Source organism: Colius striatus, chromosome 3, assembly GCF_028858725.1.
Source record: "Colius striatus isolate bColStr4 chromosome 3, bColStr4.1.hap1, whole genome shotgun sequence".
Taxonomy (NCBI): domain Eukaryota; kingdom Metazoa; phylum Chordata; class Aves; order Coliiformes; family Coliidae; genus Colius; species Colius striatus.
In genome coordinates, this window is record NC_084761.1 from 89596721 (window position 1) to 89616725 (window position 20005).

The window sequence follows — 20005 nt, forward strand, 5'->3', positions numbered from 1 at the left end:
GTTTGTGAAGCTTCATGACCCAGGCTGACTCTTGGCCAGTGGAGTCATTGCAGAAGCACCAGCAGAATTGGTGTTGAAGTGGTTTGGACTCTGGATAATCTCTGCCAGGCACTCAGAATCTGAAAGTTGCAGCCCTGTGGCCAGTGCTTACTTTTCTGTGGTTTTCTTGCCTTCTAGAGCTTAGCAAAACTGAGTGATCTTGACATAATTTCACAGGATCACGGAATCATTTACATTGGAAAAGACTTTTAAGATCATTAAGTCCAACCATTAACTTGGCACTGCCACATCCACCACTAAACCATGTCTCTAAGCACAATGTCTATTTATCTTTAGAACATCTCCAGGGATGGTGACTCCACCACTTCCCTGGACAGCCTGTGCCAGGGCTTGACAACTCTTTTGGTGCAAATTATTTTCCTAATTTCCTTGGTATGATGCTCTCATTTTCTTTCCTTGAAACTCTGGGGAGATAAAAGGGCAGCAGCAGCAAGGGCCAAGCATCATGCAGATGAATGCCCTGCAGCTACCCCAGCTCCAGCCCAGTTTGTGGTTCTCTCAGCCCTCACAGCAGCATGATCATAGAATAAAATTGTAGAATCATTTCAGTTAGAAAAGATGGCTTGAGATGGTTATTCTCGTTGATAATAAACTAAACATGAGCCAGCAATGTGCCAAGAAGGCCAATGGCACTCTGGAAAGCATCAAGAACAGTGTGGCCAGCAGGTTCCCCTCCTCCTCTACTCTGCCCTGGTGAGCCCTCATCTGCATTGCTGTGCCCAGTTCTGGGCTCCCCAGCTCAAGAGGAACATGGAACTTCTGGGACTGATTAGTCTGGATACAAGGAGATTGAGGGAGGATCTCATTAATATTTACAAAAATCTAAATGGTGGATGTCAGGAGGTTGGGACATACCTTTTTTCTGCTGTAGCTAGTGACAGGACAAAGGGTAATGGGATGAAGCTGGAACACAAAAAGTTCCATTTAAACATAAGAAAAAACTATTTCCCTGTTGAGGTGAGGGAGCCCTGGCACAGGCTGCCCAGAGGGGTTGTGGAGTCTCCTTCCTTGGAGGTCTTCAAGACCCACCTGGACACATTCCTATGTGACCTGATCTAGGTGAACCTGCTTCTGTAGGGGGGTTGGACTGGATGATCTCTAACAGTCCCTTCCAACCCCTACCATTCTATGATTAAGATCACTGAGTCTAAACATTAACCTAACATTACCAAGTCCACCACTAAACCATGTCCCTAAACACCACAACTACACATCTCTAGAATACCTCTAGGGATGGTGACTCCACTATTTCCCTGGGCAGCCTATCCCAATGCTTGACAACTCATTCCATGAAGAAATTTTTCCTAATCTCCAATCTAAAGCTCACCAGGCATAACTTGAAACTGTTTCCTCTCATCCTATCACTTGTAACTTGAGAGAGGAGACCAATCTTCACCTTGCTATAACCTCCTTTCGGGTAGTTGTAGACTGATAAGGTCTCCCCTCAGCCTCCTCTTCTCCAGACTAAACAACCCCAATTCCCTTAACCATTTCTCGTAAGACTTGTTCCCTCTTGAATCTGAAAGCTGCAGCTCCATGGCAAATGCTTCCCCTTCTATGGTTTCCTTGTTTTCTCCAGCTCAGCAAAACTAGGTGATCCTAACATCACTTCTGCCCACATTCACACAGTGACCAAGGGATAAAAGGAGGGGGCAGCAGCAGCAGGGACCAAGCACCCTGCACAGGACAGCCCTGCAATCACACAAGCTCCAGCTCTGCTCGTGGTTCTCCTAGTTTTAGTAGCATCATGAAGGTCTCCATAGTCACTCTGGCTGCTCTGCTCCTCGTGGCCATCTTCTCCCTGACTGAGGCCCATCTCGGTGAGTCCAGCATTGCTGCATCCTTACAGAAACCAGGTTTGCTATCCTTCCCCTGGAAGAAGTCCTGTCCCCATTGATGGGACCCTTGTATGCATTGTGAGAGCTGGGAACAGGCGGGCATCACCAGTGCTGGAACTCAGCCTTGGGGATGGAGGCTTCCAGGGGGGCATCCCCAGGGGATACAGCACAGGTGAGGGTGAATACCCTAGTGCCCCAGGAAGAGCCTCTAACAGTGTGGGGTCTTTCTCTGCCTCCACAGGCACTGGCCCTGCTGCCTGCTGTCTGCAATACGTGCCCTTCCCTATCCGTCGCAATTTGATCACCTCTGTCTACAAGACCAGCAAGAGCTGCAGCCTGCCAGGAATAATGTAAGTACCCAGCACTGACAGAGTCAGAGTGAGACAGCAAGGGCAGCACCTCAAGTGTGTCTGAGGGTGGTTGGGAAGGGGAAGAGGGCACAGCCAGTGATGCCTGGGGCACTGCCAGTGAGACCAAGTCCAGGTAACCTGCTGTCCTGGCCAAGCACCCTAACACTGTCTTTCCCTGGCAGCCTGGTTACCAAAAAGGGAATGCAGTTGTGTGCAGACCCCCAAGCATCCTGGGTGCAGGCACATATGAAGCACTTCCAGATGGAGTAGTGACCCTTCCCCGCTGCCACCCTCGTGCACCAGCCTCAGCCCCCAGCACCAGACATATAACAGAGCACTTGAGCTGCATCCTTCTTCAATGAGAAAACTTTCTAATTGATTCTAATCCACAGACATTTGTTAAAATAAACTTTCTTTGCTAAGAAAGTGAGAATATAAAAATGATTGAAAAGGTATAAACATGCCTGTTAATGAGTTGCCAGGATTTTCAATGCCTAAATAAAGTGTTTGGATTATTAAACCCTTTGAGTGTCTCTGAAGTCCTTGCTAGAGCCTCAACATGAGAGGACAGACCCACAGGGACCCCTTTGCTGTCCCCATGCCCGGGTTTCACTGCTCCCCGCTGGGCAAGGCAACTTCAGCCCTATGGCAGCTCCAATGGTGCTTTCCCCTGTCCAGTCCAGGCTTAGTTCTTGGTCCCCAGGATGACCCAGACGTCCCTGTAAAATGATGCTGGTGTCTCCTCCAGGAATTGCTTGTTTCTCAGGGCCCTCTCTGCACAGCATGTGTGGAGTCACAAACCCCTCAGGCCAGCCGGTGCCACCGGGCATCATCTGTTACTTCAGTGACATGTTTGCCTCAATCACTGGAAGATCAGAATGGTCTTCAACCAAACCATCATCCCCACACTCCTTCTCTACAGCCTGTTGTGGTGATAGAACTGAGGTCCCACGGCTGCAGGGTGCAACCTGGGCAAGTGGAAAGTGCCCCTGTCATGGTAGTAGGGCTGAGACTAAATGATCTTGAAGGTCCTTTCCAACCGAAACCATTCTCAGATTCCATGATTCAATATACATTACAGCTTAGAAGCTCTTAACCATTTGCTTTGAAGAAAAAGATTGAGGAACGTGGCTTAGAACAGAAAATAGTTTGTTGGGGGTTTTTATTTTTAAAAAACACCACCGTGGTCTGTTTCTGTATAGCGTTATGATTAGGTTTGCACTTCTGGAAGTAGATCCCCAAAGAATGTTTCCTGCGGGCTTCACAGACAAGTTGAATGAGTTAGTCGGAAACTAATCATGGGGGGGGTTTGTTTTAATATATATAAACCTGTCTTTGGTTATATTCTGGCCATCCTGTCTGGGAGGACGATTAGGGTTTGGACAATGAGAACTTTCTCCAAATAAAGACGAAGGTAGGTCAGTTTGTTATTGATCAAATTGGGCTTTGAAAGATGAAATGTGGTGGGACAAAGATGTAGAAGTACTTTGGGAGAGGTATGTCTCCCAGTGAGCTGGATATCATCAAAGATAAGATTTGGGCTATATTTTGGAAAATGAAAGGTTGAAGTGCATTTGTTAGAGGATAATGAGCCATATAGAGGAAATATGAAAGAACTGGATGGTAATATCAAGCCAGTCTCCTAAAACACTGATACAGACTTGATCCACCTGAGTGCTCATCTCAGCACAGCTAGAATAAGGATCAGGATTTGAAAAATGAAAGGTAGAAAGGTTAGCCTACTTCTTGTAGAGCTGTTTTCTCATACACAGGATGAGGGTTGTGGTTGGGAAAAAGTGATGGGTTTGGTGGAAATTTTACCAAAGCCTCAAGTATTAAGAAAATCTTTCATTACAGAGAGGACTGAGGGTCATAAAACCAAACTTTTATATTTCACCTTGTCAGTCTTACACTGTTGGAGCAAAAAATATGCAATGGTGATGCTCTTTGCTAAAATTTAACTTGACTAGGAGTACGGCACACAGAAAATCCTAAAACTTGTAGGGCCCATGTTACTACACAGATATATCTATGGTAATTCAGAGAGAAGGGAAAGGCACCCTGGGAAACATCTAATACATCATTTCCAGCTGGGGCAGACTTCTGGCTAAGATTATTGTTTGCAAAAGGTTCACAGATATCACTTCACCCTCAGTAGGGTCTTGGGGAGGCAAAGTGAGGTCATATTTGGAAAAGGCCAGTAGCACCCTTGCAAGCTCACCACTCTTCTCTTACCTGCCTGAACTTTGCCCGGCAAGGTTCAGACCATATTTCTAGGATAAAAGATAGAGTTGAGAAAAGATACAATTGCTTTCATTTCCAGAGCTATGCAACATAGTTTTTGAGATGCTGGGCAGTTTCTGTCACTTGCCAAAAAAAAGTAGACATACACAGATTACGGGAAGGCACAAATTCAATGCAAATTTGGGTTTGTAAAACTGCCAGAAGCAGCTGGTCCAGCTCTTATGCTGACTCTTAAAGGAAAAGATTTCCTAACACCATACTTTAAATGTGACTTAAATCACATTTCAAGCCTCTGAACATAAGCTTCAAAGTTCTCTTTTATTCTGCCAGGAACACTACTCTCTTTGATAAGTGCCATTAGACTTTATTCTGACTTTAACAAAGATTCTCTGATCTTTTTACTGTGCTGCAATGCCATTCTCATTCCAGATTTCTCTAATATTGTTTTTCAAGTGAGCATAGGGCAGAAGATAGGCTTCTGAATGTGGTCTTCATAATGTTTTGTTAATGTTGCTCTTTCTTTTAATAAGGATAATAAAGAATGAATATACAAAAAGCAATGGTTCATCAACCCAGCTACAGTCGTCTGGAACAATGCAAACAATAGAGTCCACAATAGTGTAAGATTTCCACTGCTTTTATCAGTTTTGGCACAGTCCCAGGGATTCAGTTGAGCTGCTTTTCAACAGTGCTAGGAAAAAAATGGAGAATTCCATCTTCAGTACATAGGAAAGGGAAATGGTGCAGTTGACCTCCCATTACATGTTTCTCATTTACACTAACGTGCCTTGTGATGTGTGACCTCATCAACACCAATGTATATCCAAAATCTCTACACAGAAGTCCAGAGAGTTATTTCAGCTTTTTACTTGTTAGAGTGAAGCACTTGAGCCAGGACATACAGAACAATACCAAGCAGTGGTCACTTGACAGAGAGGTAAGGGCACTGGACAATGAGATCCAAAAGGCAAACTAATGGTGCTGCATCCCTTAACTATTCCTAAAAATTTTCCCAGTGTATCTCAGAATGTCAAGCAAACAAATGCCTAAAGCTATGTACAACTATGCTCAATATAAGAAAAAGAGTGGGAATCTGTAAGGGTTTTTACAGCATGGAGATTGAAGCTATTTGCAGAGAGTCTAAAAACTCAATCCAAACAGTGCAAATGACAGACAAGACAAAAACCACCTGTTCCAAAATGATTGAACACATATATACACTGTAATGACACTAAAACAAGCCCTAAATCCTAAAATTTCTGTGGATAGCTCTGCAAGATTTGGTGAAGGCTAACGGGCTTCCTTTTCCCAGCACCATTTCATTATACTTCAATGTATAATTCAATGCTCACTTCAATTGCTTTTCAATATAATGTATACTGCAATATTTTTTCTCACTTCTACAATTTAGTCTTATAGCAAGAGCTTCTAGGCTTATATCACTGAAAATCCCAGCATTGACTCAGGAAAATGTGGAAGAGAAAAAACAAGGCACTTTTGTTGCTTATAAGGCAAAAATGAGAGTCCAGTAAAAACAACGTCCCCGGGGCATTGTTTTCAAAACTGTTATTATAGTTTGGGCAATTTATTTGTTTTCATAGGCTGGATTTATAATGTGTGAAGGCTTGGTGTTGACAGTACTACAAAGATATGCTTTAATTTGCTCAAGGTTACATATGAGATCTGAGGTGAATTTATGAAGTCAACTTTTGCTTCCACCACCATGCCTTGCTAAACAAACTCTACACAGAAATGCCCAACTATGCCAAAGACCTGTACTACACAATCTTTGCAGTGTGCAGAAGACTCATCAAGAAGATGTGAGAAGGAACAGCCTCCTTCGTTACCTTCCCCTCAGAAACACTCACATGGAATGTACTCTGTATCTCCTGCAGTTCTTTCACAGCACCATTGAATTCAAGTTATTTAAAAAAAAAAAAAAAAACAGGGAGGAGTTATAGCAAACCTGGATTAAATATTGGGTACTTCTGCAGCATCTTGGGTTTTTTTTTTCATAATATTGCTTGACTTAATCCCCTTCAAAGGTCTCCTGTTGCCTACTGCACTCCTTATCTGCCTACTTGAGGAGGAAGGACTGCAAAGCGAGGTTGGTGCCATGCAGGATAGGGCACTCCTGCTCCTGCCCAGAAGCAGCGTGTTCAGCACACAACACTGACTTCAGGGCCACTCCCATAGTTCACGCCTTGACAACAACCCAGTCTACTCGTTACATTTCTCATGATCCTCTTTCCCCTGACACCATCAACATCTATGTGGTGTCCTGGGCAGATGTGTCTGCTGTCCTGCACTTCTGCCTTCAAGGAAGGACAAGAGCCTTTCTTCCCCTCATAGGCAGTACTGAGGAACTCATCCCCATTCTTGCCTTCCACCCTTCCTGAGCTGTCTTTTCTTTTTCAGTATACTCTTGAACATTGTTAGTGACAGGACAAAGGGTAATGGGATGAAGCTGGAACACAAAAAGTTCCATTTAAACATAAGAAAAGACTACTTTATTTTAAGGATGAGGGAGCCCTGGCACAGGCTGCCCAGGGAGGCTGTGGAGTCTCCTTCTCTGGAGGTTTTCAACACCCACTTGGATGTGTTGCTGTGTGACCTGATCTAGGATGACCTGCTTCTGCAGGGTGGTTAGACTGGATGGTCTCTAAAGGTCCCTTCACAACCCCTACCATTCTATTGATTCTATACGTCTAAGTTTGTAGTAATATCTGAAAACTTTGTTCGATCAAAGGGGTGATGTTTAAACCCATTGTGTCTGCTTTTCCTCACATGACAACACCTCACTGAGGGACACAGTGGATGCAGGAGAGCATTTTCTGTAGTAACTGCAGGCTGTGAAAAAAAAAAAACCCACGAAATCTGCCACATCCAGTGTACTTCCACGTTTCGTGACACAAACACTCGAGAGAACGACACAAAGCCTCTTGAAAAGAAATATTGCCCATATCCCAAGCTAGACACTAGATTGACGACCTAAACTGGATTTTCAGCCTGTTTCCCGACACAGCCACAGCCACCCTCTCGTCCCCCGCCAGCGAGCACGCAGTCGCCCTCCCCCCGCCACGCGCCCGCCCTCAGCCGCGGACCCGCCCCTGAGCGGCCGTCCCCCGAAGGCCTGGAGGCGGAGAGCCGCACGGCATCTCGGGACTTGTAGTTCTCCGTCCATCGAAACATGGCGGCGCCGCGGGCTCTGATGGTTCTCGGAGCCACGCTCCTCTTTGCCGCTGCCGCCCAGGCCAGCAAGTACTCTCGAGAGGCCAACGAAGGGTTAGCAGCCGCCGGTACGAAGCGGCGGGAGGCCGGGGAGTTCCGAGTAGTGAGGCTGAACCAGGTCTGGGAGAAGGCGCAGCGGGTGAGTGAGGCGGCGCGGGAGGAGCGGGCACGATGGCGGCGCGCTGAGGGGAAGCCACGGTCAGCCTTGGCCGCTTCGGACACTTATTCCCCACCATCCGCCTCCGGAGATGGGGTGCGGCGGGAGGGGCGGTGCGGGTGCCGATGGAGGAGAAAGCTGGGCTGTCCGGCCTGGCGTTACCTCGGCAGCCTACGACTTGGTGTTGGGCTTCAGGGCTGCGGTGGTTTCTGTTTAGTGTTCAGGCCTTGCTGCCATTGGTGGGCAGCTCAGAGCAGGACCCACTCAGCCCCACTCTCGGGGCTGTCCCGGGCAACAGGGAACAGCGGGGTTTCGTTAGCTCTTCTCTCAGGAAATGTCTACTACCCTATATATCTGTGTCACGGGAGGTTTTGATCTTCCCGTTTTTTAATCCAGCAGTTAAACCACATAAGAAGCAGAAGAGAGAGTGAAGTCTTCTAACAGTTCCCTGGAGGATCTGACACTGGCTCCTGCACTCTGGTTTAATGTTTAGTCCATTTGTTAAGTGTTACGATATGCTCACCTGTCTGAAGACAGTGGGCTTAGTTCCTGCTTTATACAAGACAGGAGCTCACAGCACAAGAAAGTACAAAACCCTCCACCTTGGTGGTTATGTCACCTTCATTTATACCAAGTGGTGTGGTCACGTGCAGGAGGACCATCAAATGGCTATCGCCATTCATGGATATTTGCCTTATTTTTGACATTATTGCTTGAATTTCTGTCATGGTGAGCTAAAAAAACCACAAAGTGAAAATGCAGTAAAAACCATTTAATTACAGTGGAAATATTTAATTACAGATGAGTAGAACAGCTCCAACAGGAGGGGAGGACCGCACTGCACACCCACATTCATCCCAAGTGTTGTGGAGCATGGAAGTTAGGGACATGGCTGGAAAAGGTTCAGTTCTTTCAGGCAAAGGAATATAGTTAATATCATTTTTAGATTTCCTGTATGCTGGATAGATATTACCCAGACAGTGCTATTGAGTTACAGGCAGAACATCCATGGATTTAGGCAAAAAACAGAACTGCTGCCATAATGCTGCCTCATAACATGCCAAAATGAAGTATCAAAAGTACTTCTTCCCTCAAAGGAGAAAGGAGGAGATGGGGATAATGAAACTCCATCTGTGAACTGACAGGTGAAGAAGAAACAACATGGAGAGTAGAAATAAACTGTAATGATAGTATTGTCAGATTCTTCTTGTTTTTCCAATTTTAGTCTTTTTCGATTTTCATACCTGGAATTCAAATTTGAGATGCTTTACATCATTTACGTTAAGATGATAAAATATAGAATGAGGTTAACTGTCAGAGTAAAGAGCTACGCTTTAGTAAATTCTATATATGTGAGACAGGTTTTAGAGAGGCAACAGCTACTTAAAATAATTTTTCCACCATCTAAATTTCACTTTAGAGTACAATTGACACCCAGCCTGTATTTTAAAAGTGATATTTTGAGTGTGTCTGGACAAGGTCAGAAATAAGAGCAAAACTATCCCTGCATGTTAGACCTGCTTAGAAATATTTGTGTATACCAACACTGAACTGTTTTTCCTTCCTTTTGGTAGTGGTGGAGATAGTACTGAAAATAAGGAACTCCTTTGTTTTGACGTAAAAGACGCATGTTGCAATTCAGCATTGCAACACACAGCTGTATGAGCAATCCTTCAGAAAGCCCCAAAACACTACTTAGTGGGAACCAGGAGCATGTGCAAGCCAGAGTTCCTTCCTGTTTTCCTCAGGACAGGAGGGTTTCATCTTTCATAGAATCATGGAAAGGTTTGGGTTGAAAGTGACCTTAAAACTCATCTAGTTCTAACCCACCTACCATGAGTACAGACACTTCCAGTAGACCAGGTTGCTCAAAGCCCCATTCAGCCTGCCCTTGAACACTTCTGGGAATGAGATGTCCACAGCCTCTCTGGGCAATCTATTTCAGCACCTCACCACCTTCACAGTAAGTTCTTCCTTACATCTAATTTAAATATACTTTCTCTGTGAAGCCATTACCCTGTCACTACCTGGCCTTTTAAAAAGTCCCTCTCCAGCTTTCTTGTAGCCTCTCCTTTAGGTCCAGGAAAGCTGATAGAAGGTCTTCTCAGGGCCTTCTCCAGGCTGAACAACTCCCTCATTCTGTCTCCATAAGAGAGGTGCTCCAGGCCTCTGATCGTCTTTGTGGCCTCCTCTGGACCTGCTTCTGCAGCTCTATACCCTTATGCGGGGGGCCCTAGAGCTGACATAGCACTGCAGGCAGGGCTCATGAGAGGAGAGAAGGAGAATCCCCTCCCTTTACCTTCTGGCCATGTTTTTTCTGATGCAGCCCAGGATATGGTTGGCTTTCTGGGCTGCAAACACACGTTGCTGGTGCATCTTTCTCCAGCATCTTTTCATATGTTTTATATAAAAAAATTTTTAAGTGGTTGTAATACAGGAGCAATTCTTAGTCAGACCCTAATTCTATAGTTATTTGAATAAATATTATGTAGGTTTGACAGTGTATGTGGTTTGGCTCACTAACAGTTAACCTTGTGGTAATTATTGCTGTTAGTGGTCAGGTCTAGCATTGCTTGTTGTCAATTGCTTTGTGGCCATCCCAAAGCAGCAGTGGGCAACGTGTTACACCAAATATTTTGTAGTGAAGAACCCTTTCCCCTCAGAAGCAAGGATGTAGGTAATGATTTTGCAGTTAATTATTGTAGCTAAGCGATGAACAATCAATTGTTGTAACATTTCATAGATTCCCAGTGCTCATTCCCAGAACTGTCATGTGCCTATCTTGGATGTTAATGTCCAGGCAGGATGAGAAATGAGCCTAAGGAACTTTGCTTTGTTATTTAATCATTAAACTTAGCTTTTCGCCTCTTCTTCTAATTAGTTATTCCAACACATGGACAATGTCACTAAACTGTTACGAAGTCTTACCTGGTGTCATTCAGGGTCCCACATGAGGTGATCTGGAAGGAAGCAGTTCTTCAACTATATACTTTAAATTAGCCTATGTATTGAGTTCTGTGTTATGTAATTAGGACAGGCAGGGGGCTTCCAACAGGTTTTAAAGGATTTATAATGTTTAAAGGGACAATTACTTGAGTTTCAAACTACATTATGATGAGAGAAAAGTAGTGGTATTGGGAGAAATTTGAACAGAATCTTTCTTATTTCCTTAAGGAACAATGGTCTTAATGTAGTTCCTTAGTTTTTATTAACAGTTTAAAATGTTTGCTTGATGATGAGGTGTCTCCAAATGTAATGTTTAGAAGTTCTGATATTCTTCTCTGGAACTTTTAGAAAACATAAAACTGTATGTGCTTATGAGATTGCACTAACTGCAAAGAGTTGGTAACATAAACTGCATTGTGTAATCTTTTGTACAATAGTGTGTCTCTGATGATAAAGTAACACATTTAAAGATTGTTTTATCTTCCTTTTTTGCAGCACTTTTAACAATTAATTTGGCTCCTGAGTTATTGCTGGTGATTTTTTTCCTGAACTTATTTAGCTAAATTACGTATTAAATCCATGCTACTTGAGTGATGACAAAACTGCTTAGATGAGTGGTCATTTTCCTCCACAATTTATAGCAATTTGAAGCATCAGGGCACAATTTTTGCTGAGCAAAACAATGTTACTTGGTGCCACTGCAGCAATGACACTCTGGCTGTCCAGATTATCCTTCTCCAGAAAAGCTAATAAGTACATGTTAAAGTTTTTTTACTTTGATACATACTAAAAATTCTAAATAAAGTGATTTCTTCTAAGTACTTAGCTTTTGTCAAGCAGGTCCCCAGAAATAGATGGTAAAGATGACAGTAGAGATGCTTCTTTGCTTTGATATTAGAGGAATCACAAGTTTTAATGTGTTCTGTGTATTTTATATTTACCAGTGATTCTAACTACTCTAGATTTTAGTAATTTATTTTAGTAAACCAAATGCAAGATACAGGAAAAAAGATTAGTTTTAAAACTAAAATTATTATATTAAGTAGCACAAGACTAATTAATAGGTCAGACTAAGCTGAAAGCAGAAACAGTAGTGTGGATGGGTTCCTGAATTCCTATCAATAGCAATTAAGTGTGTTAGCTCAAAATAATGACATTTGTCCTAGTTACTTTAAAATAACCTGCTGACACTCAAATGAATGGCTGAATCTTTTCAGTATCGTTCTGATGTTTAAAAATAGTACTGAGTTCTAATTTTGTGTTTATTAAACATACTGCTGCTTCACTGAAAATGAGGTTTTGTAATCTGATTTTAATAACCAAAAAACCCCAAACAACTACACTAAATAAGCTTGTCCTCGGATAGATGAGCCCAGGTTGTTCAGAGCTGAATCTGAGCTCCAGGAGGTGGCTGCTCGGTGGTTGGAGGTAGGAGGACTCAGACAGCTCAGGCAGAACTGTATTGGAGGTCACAGTGCTTGTGGTTTTTTTGTCTCTGCGCTTTTCCTTACCTCACCTTCTTGACATTAACATGCACTCATGTACACACAGGAGAAGTTCTGAAGCGTTAATATTATTTGCTATATTTCTTTGTTTTAAACTGAATAACTGCATATTAATAGTTGTCTCTGTTCGTGTTTCCTCTGTATTTCATAACATTTTTGACTGACCTATAATTCATGTTTTGATTTTTTTTCCTCATAGCTTCAGCCTCTCTATCTCTCTTTTTGTTCTGTTTTAAGGGACAGGAATGCCTCCAGATGTTGTACGTTTTTAACGTGTGGAAACTATCTTAAGAGCTGATCTTAGAATTTTGCTCTTTGATCATAGTAACAATTGCTGATGAAGTGGCTTTTTGACCTGCAAGGCCTGCAAAACCATACTGAAAAATAAGTTTCTTGACTCGCTATGACTGTAGTGCTGTTGTCTCGTTAGCTGAAGAACTGAGAGAAGGCTACATGATCACTCTCTGTAAATGCTAGTATGCTGGGGGCATAGCCATGTTCATAAGCAAGAGAGGTTATGTGGCTCATACCTTATGGCCCTGGAATTCAGATAGATAGAAAGCACAGCAATTATTTTTTAATGCTGTACTGGCTACACATCTGTACTGGCTTCAGAGGTAACTGCAGCAAGTGGTGACTCCACATAACTGAATACAAACCTCTCTTTGTTCTTGTTAGCTTCATCTCTCTGCTGTGAAACTGGCAGAGTTGCACAGTGATCTAAAAATACAAGAAAAGGATGAGCTAAGCTGGAAGAAACTGAAGGCTGAAGGGCTAGATGAAGATGGAGAGAAGGAAGCCAAACTGAGACGCAACTTAAATGGTAAGGTGTATCTTTGCAGAAGGAGTTTAAGCTTTGCATCAGACACATGCACAGTTAGACACCTGTGATTGTACCATTAAATAACAGGTTGTCTTTCCAAACACTGAGAACACACAAATTCTTTGGAGGTCAGCAGGGAGCTGCAGCAAGCTAACTGATTTCTTTTCTCCTCCTATGTTCAGAAGAGGTCATTAAGCCTGAGACTTCCGTGTCTTAAACTGTTAGCTTCTCCACTCAGCCAGCCAACGATGTAGCCAATGTCTCATGCTCCATACATCCGTGGCTGGTTCTAATGTTTCTCTATCTTCTCTTCCCTTGCAGTCATTATGACTAAGTATGGAATGAATGGAAAGAAAGACTCTCAACTACTTGATACCAACTACATTAAAGATGGTACAGAAAGTGATACACTAGATGATCCAAGACTGGAAAAATTATGGAGCAAGGTGAGTATGGTTTCCAGAAACCGGAGTGTAGGAAATCAGCGTTTCTTTATTGAACTATTGTCTGTGTCTTCTGAGAGCCCTCAGACTCAAAACAGAATAGCTTTGCTACTCTGCTTTTAAGTACTGGCCAGTAGTGTTTTTCTTACTGTTATTTCTGGGCTGTTTTAAAAAGACGCATTTAAAATAGAACCAAAATGGTTCTATATCTAAATAGACTGTTTAAAAGTTAAATGTATAGTGGAGATGTTAAATAAGGACTTTCCCAACCTGTATTCAGGTACAAATTGTCAGTATTTGCATTAATGCATAAAAAAGTGGACAGCGTGCTATCAGTCTGGGCAGGTAAAACTGACAAAGTAGTAATCTTCATAAATTAACTAATTAAGAAACAAGTAGTCAGGCAAAGAATTCCTACACCAGTTCAGTGCAATGGTAGTAAAGCAGAGAAAGGGATTTGCTGGATTTTAAAATGTTATTGTAACTAGATACAACTCTGACAAGGGACATGATGTCATGAGACATGATGTCATGTGCTCTGGGGAACAGTAAATTGCATTAGATAGAAATATTGCCTAAGTAAAAATAGGGTTGAGGCTGATTAGGTATCAAAACCATTCGCTTTTGATCATGTATTGCAGCAAATAAGTCACCAGATTTGTGGGCAGTGCCCCAGCTGTCTGATCAGTGCTTCCTTAATTGCTGGAAAGTGGTCCAGTGAGGAACAATTCACTGTAGAGCAAATGCACAGTGGTGGTAAAAACTTCAGTTGCCAGTAGAACACCATTAAGTAAAGACTGTGTTGTATACCACAGATCCCTTGTGCTAACAGTCCCCTAACAGTGGCATGTGGAGCTCCATGGCCCTTATTTCTGTTATGAAATTATTTCCCATGTCAGAGGAATGACAGACACTTTTCACTGAGTAGATTTATAAGCCTGAAGCAAGTTTCCTTTTAACATGATTAAAGCCGCCATATTTGTTGGTGTCTAAATCCTGACCTTATAAAGGGATTTAAAACAAAAAAATCTTAAGGAGAAGCTGGACTTAATCATTTTCTAAATGTGGTGGGAAGTGGTAAAATGTTTTGGCAGTTGAGTGGACTTAAAAGCACTTGGCCTCTAAAGCATAATGTGTTCATATTTCTTTCAGGCCAAGACCTCAGGGAAGTTCTCTGATGAGGAGCTGGATAAGCTTTGGCGAGAATTTGAGCATCACAAAGAAAAGATTCATGAATACAATATTCTGCTGGAGACTGTGAGCAGAACAGAAGGTGCCTGAAAATTGCTCTGATGTTTCAAGATCAGTACAACTCTTTTATTCTGCCCATTGCCTCCATTGTTTCCAAGTGTCTTTGAAACTCCTGAAGTCTGACATTTCTGTCAGCACTGCTTGCAGATGCTGACATTTAAAGATTCTTGCTGGGTTTAGTTCTGCATTTACTGCCAAAAGTCTTGCCAGCTGATGACAACGTTGCCATTTCAGTTTCCTGATTCTGCCTGCATTTCAAATAGGGAACATAGCATCAGATTAGCAGTGATGGCTGTGGGGTTTACTGGAAATTATGCAGCAAGCATAGATCTACTGCTGCAAAATGCGGTTCTAAAGTCTGCAGAACATGCATGTTTTGTGTCACTAGCTGGGAGCCCAAGAGGATAGACTTAGACCTCTTAGGCATTGAGCGTGAGGTGTGTTAAAGCATTGAGGATCGGAATGTAGCTTGCTGTGCTAATCCTAGCTAAAATTGCTAAAGCCAAAGTAAACCTAAAGCTTATTAGCAGTTTGATATTTGCATTGAGGAGTACCAGCAGGAAGCTGCTAGAAGTCATTTTAACATCAGATGTCCTTATCAGTCTGAAATATCCAGTAAAGAGGGCACAGGACTCATCAACCTTCCCCCTCCCATTCTTTTGGGATATTTCTAACCACAGAAATAGAACATGTCCTTACTAAAATCTTGGCTGGTAGGTACTAAAATCTTGGACCAGTAGGAGTTACAACAAGAGGAAATGGGCTCAAGTTGCGCCAGGGGAGGTTTGAATTGGACATTAGAGAGAACTGTTTTACTCAGAGGGTTGTTAAGTGTTGGCACAGGCTGCCCAGGGAGGTAGTGGAGTCCCCATCCCTGGAGATCTTTAAAAGTCACATAGATAGGGAGCTAAGGGACATGGTTTAGTGATGAGCTTGGCAGTGTGAGGTCAGTGGTTGAACTTGGTCTTAAAGGTCTTTTCCAACCATAATTACTGCTTCTGAAAGTGTGATGTGGATGCTTTATTTACACTCATCTCAAATACTAAGAACTTACCATCTTTTGTTCACCTCAGATTTATGGGTTTATGAAGCTTTTGACCTATCAGGATTTAGCCCAGAATCAGTAATGCTTTTCTTCTTCAACAGATATGCACAAAAATGTTATCAACCCATCTGAAGAGAACCTGGTGAAAGAGGAAGTCTTGCACAACAAACACAGAGAGCTCAAAGACAAGCTAAGAAGCATCAATCAGGGCTTTGAGCGTTTGCGTAAAGTCAGTCACCAGGGATATGACAAAACCAGTGGTATGATACTGTAGTTTTTATGCTTATTTAATTTCATTTTCATAAAAAGTCAAAAATCAGTGTGCAATAATAAGACATAGTCACAGTATCACAGTGCATGGGGAGACCATGTAAAGGTAGTTCTGTCTTCCATACCCATGAGAAGGCATATTACACCTCAGTCCTGGGAGAACAGGTAAGTGGAACAACATGCAGGGCCAGCAGTGCCATTAGTCAGTTCCTGGAGTTTTTTTTTTCTTTTTAAAAAAGAGCTCCTATAGTAAAACTATAGTTCTAAGGTGAGTACTTGGATTTTCCTCCCTTTTTTTCGCTATTAGTAATGAAATGCATAATATATCCAGGTGTATGTATGTGAGGAAGCAGGCTCAGCCTTCACAGAAGCTGGGCATAAAAACATTGTGTCCAGATTTTCATTTAGTGTTATGTGTTTGTTTAGAATTTGAAGAACCAAGAGTGATTGATTTGTGGGACATGGCCAAATCAGCCAATTTCAGTGAGAAGGAACTTGAGTCTTTTCGGGTAAGTGAAATTTCAGTTTGATGAAACATATTTTCCCATGTAAAGAAACACTCCATGACACTCTGAGTGCAGCCACTTCTGTGTTTCCCCTTAGACACTATAGAGAGGAGTCATACTTCTTTCTTAATACTTCAAATGTGTAACCATGGATGTAACTAGTTATAGGCATAGTTCTGTTGTAATCAGCAAAATGAAAAGTATGAATCCTGTCAAAGCAATTGTTGCACATTTTAAGTCTTTGAAAGGTCAATCCCTGCTTATTTGCTTCCAGGGCACCAGATTTCCCTCTTTTACCCAGTGTCTATGTAATTACTTCTTTGGTAAACAGTGTAGTCTGTGTAGCCATAATTTCACTCTCATGCCCACCTCTTGCACTGCTAACTTCCCATGTTTGAGCTGTGTTGAGCTGACCCAAATGTACCTTGGTAAAGACTGCTTTTCAAAGAAACATTAAATTAATGCCTCTGGGGTTCATACTGGTTTTATATAACTCCAATTTTATTGATAAAATGGTTATATTTTTTTCATCTGCCTCTGGATATATATCAGAATAGATTTTGATTGATAGCTTGGAGAAGTAACTGTTTAGGGCTGCTCCTTCGGGTTGTATGGACTTACAATGTTGTCTTCTTACTCTTCAAGACATGGCTAGGGACACCTTAAGCTGATACTTTGGATAAGGTAGTGAGAGAGTTTTAACTGCCTGGGAGAGGGATTGCAGTCTGTCTGTCTCAGATACCAAAGATCCACCTTACTGCTTTTAACTCACATGAAGACAAATTCTCATATGAAGCAAACTTGTTAATTATACTGATTTCAGTGGCGCTACTTTTAAGAGTATCAGAGGAAAATCTGCTGAAATCTGCAACAAGGCTTCTGTTGACCTGTCTCACTGTCTCAGTGAGACACTTTGGTCAGCCACCAGGACTGAAGCACACCAGTGACCAAATTTCAGTGGGCTCTGTCAAATGGGAGGATTTCTCTGTGGAGTCTGTCAGCACTTTTCTGAATGTAATGCATAAAACCTCTGCTATAAGTGACATAACAGTTTGAACTGTTCATATCCTCTTCACAGAGGATGTGTCCTAAGACACAGAGAAACTGAATTTACTGCCTTGAAGTAGCATAACAAGAACATACTTTGGTGGGTAGGGACATACTCCTTCTTTGATCCCCCTTGCAGCGTACCAGGAGATTTGAGGACCATCTCTAATATATTCCTGAACACCACAGTTAGTCTGACCACTGTCTGCGGGGCAAACTAAGAGGATTTTTTGTTTGTTAATTAATTAATCATATTTGAAATTCATCATACAGACTGCAAACCCAGAAAATGTTTAAGTCTGAGCAGAAAATAGCAGGTCTGGGACTTGAGTTCAAAAAGAGGCATCTCTTAAAAACTGTCTCACTCCCATCCCCCAGTCCAGTATTCTTATGACTAAGCTTTAACTGGTATTCAGTGCTATCATCTAGCACCCCACAGCCATCAGCACCTGCCCTTAAAATTGAGTGTCTGAGTGGTGATGATTATGTGCTGTCCAGACATTGTTTTAAGCAAGGAACTGAAAAAGCTTTCTGAGATTAACTTAGTAAAAAAGCTTTAGGGATGTCTTGTCAAGAAAAGAGAGAAGCAGCCTTGGGAAGAAAGTCCTGTGAAGCTGTGTGTATTTGTTGTCTTAGGAGGAGCTGAAACACTTTGAAGCAAAAATTGAAAAACACCATCATTATCAGAAACAATTAGAGATTTCTCACCAGAAACTGAAGCATGTAGAGGGAACTGGAGATAAGGATCATCTGAACAGGAACAAAGAGAAATATGCCATGCTGGAAGAAAAGACAAAAGAACTTGGATATAAGGTCTGTATGGCTCCAATGTAGATACATGTTGGAAGTTTAACTCAGAGGTAGAGGGTATGTCCATGATCCAGTGCTGATCTTTCATGTGAGTTGAATGACTTCCAGAGGGGCAGTTTAAAGCACACCTGTGCCCTGTGTTCAGTACAGGATACAAACTGTTGCTTTTTACAGACAATTAGGTCTCTGTGTGTATATGTATATAGATATACACACATATGTACTGCTATATATATACTGCTAGCAAAATCTGGATATATGATACTGTTAATTCATTGTCTTACTGAAATTTGTTTCATGTGTTTTGTTTTCCAAATAGGTAAAGAAGCACTTGCAAGACTTGTCCAGCAGAATCTCTCAAGGTCTTCAGCACAATGAATTATAAAAATTTCTTGTCTTGCATGGGATCAATCTGTTACACAAATCACATCATGTGGTTTTTGAACAGGATTTACCAAGGAGTCCTTCTGAAAGAGTAAGGATTGAACAGAGTTTACCTGTAAGATGATTTTTCTTTTGGTCCACTTAGTTGCCAATTTTGTATTTGCACTATAAAATCATTAGATTATGAATTTAAGTTGCACATCACGGATCTGAATCAAGTAACAGCCTTTGAAATAACCAGTCATGTCAAAAAGAAAACTACATGAACTCTCAGAGGATTCCTGGTTGTAAAAATACACTAATCTGATGGCCAGGAAAGGTGTTCTGGTCAGTGAAAGCAAACAGTGAGGTACTAGAAGTTCAAGCAGAGGCCAGAAGAGTCTTTCATTTCAATGCCTAGCCTGATGCATTTCCTACTGAGGGTAAAGTATTTCTACTGACTTTGAGCAGTGGCTCAGAGCTGCACTGTACATGAATCTTTCATGTGAGAGGAGGAGGAAGAGTAAGGAGGGAACAAGTATTGAGGTCAGTTAACACAATTTCAGTAGTTACTAACAAATCTGAAGTTACCGAATGTATCTGTACAATCATCTTGTTCATGGTTGCTTGGTTTTGTTACACTTAGTCATTAAAAAAATCAAAGTGAGATACTGGTGAGGCTTTGGGGTTTTTTGCACACTCTTATTTACTGAGAAGTAACCAGGCTTGGTATTTAAGCACGTTGCTTATTCCTTTAAAATAAAGTTCACTCACACCTTAGATTTTAAAACAGAAGTGGTAGTTCTGCACCACAAGAATATGCTTCTGTGTTCTGGGTAGGCTGGAGGCTCTCTAAGGCAGTTTCTTGTCTTAATAGAATCATAGAATGGTAGGGTTGGAAGGGACTTTTAGAGGCCATCTAGTTTAACCCCCCTGCAGAAGTCCAGTAGAGGTTCTCCTGCTTTCAAGACCGGGTTTTTATGTTGTGCATCAGAATTTGGGCAAACATTAGCCACCTGGCTGAAATTTTCTGGAATAGTAATGCTGACCCTGTATTTCTAAGGAGTATTTCACATGAAACTGTTCCAAGAACAAGATTAAGGCAGTGGGCCAGGT

General features: G+C 42.1%; 2 protein-coding genes across 2 annotated transcripts; both read left to right on the forward strand.

Annotated features, from left to right (window-relative positions):
* The first annotated feature begins 1740 nt into the window (after positions 1–1740).
* On the forward strand, positions 1741–2586 carry LOC133625106 (C-C motif chemokine 4-like). Its single transcript, XM_061992218.1, has 3 exons — positions 1741–1880; positions 2140–2248; positions 2431–2586. Exons 1-3 carry the CDS (start codon positions 1808–1810, stop codon positions 2516–2518), a joined length of 270 nt encoding a protein of 89 aa, XP_061848202.1. The 5' UTR covers positions 1741–1807; the 3' UTR covers positions 2519–2586.
* A 5072-nt stretch (positions 2587–7658) lies between these two features.
* Positions 7659–19556, forward strand: LRPAP1 (LDL receptor related protein associated protein 1). The gene is made up of 8 exons (XM_061994100.1): positions 7659–7862; positions 13010–13154; positions 13476–13600; positions 14750–14870; positions 15995–16153; positions 16590–16672; positions 18353–18529; positions 18846–19556. The coding sequence occupies exons 1-8, from the start codon at positions 7683–7685 to the stop codon at positions 18909–18911; spliced, it is 1056 nt and encodes a 351-aa protein (XP_061850084.1). The 5' UTR covers positions 7659–7682; the 3' UTR covers positions 18912–19556.
* The last annotated feature ends 449 nt before the right edge of the window (positions 19557–20005 follow it).

What these genes read in the sequence shown, in the direction of transcription:
- LRPAP1 (XM_061994100.1), top strand. Translation starts at nt 7,683, where the DNA reads ATGGCGGCGCCGCGGGCTCTGATGGTTCTCGGAGCCACGCTCCTCTTT. An exon ending in GACTGTGAGCAGAACAGAAG is followed by an intron (nt 14,871 to 15,994) that starts GTGCCTGAAAAT and finishes CTTCTTCAACAG; the next exon opens with ATATGCACAAAAATGTTATC. An exon ending in GGGATATGACAAAACCAGTG is followed by an intron (nt 16,154 to 16,589) that starts GTATGATACTGT and finishes GTGTTTGTTTAG; the next exon opens with AATTTGAAGAACCAAGAGTG.
- LOC133625106 (XM_061992218.1), top strand. Translation starts at nt 1,808, where the DNA reads ATGAAGGTCTCCATAGTCACTCTGGCTGCTCTGCTCCTCGTGGCCATC. An exon ending in CCTGACTGAGGCCCATCTCG is followed by an intron (nt 1,881 to 2,139) that starts GTGAGTCCAGCA and finishes CTGCCTCCACAG; the next exon opens with GCACTGGCCCTGCTGCCTGC. An exon ending in TGCAGCCTGCCAGGAATAAT is followed by an intron (nt 2,249 to 2,430) that starts GTAAGTACCCAG and finishes TTTCCCTGGCAG; the next exon opens with CCTGGTTACCAAAAAGGGAA.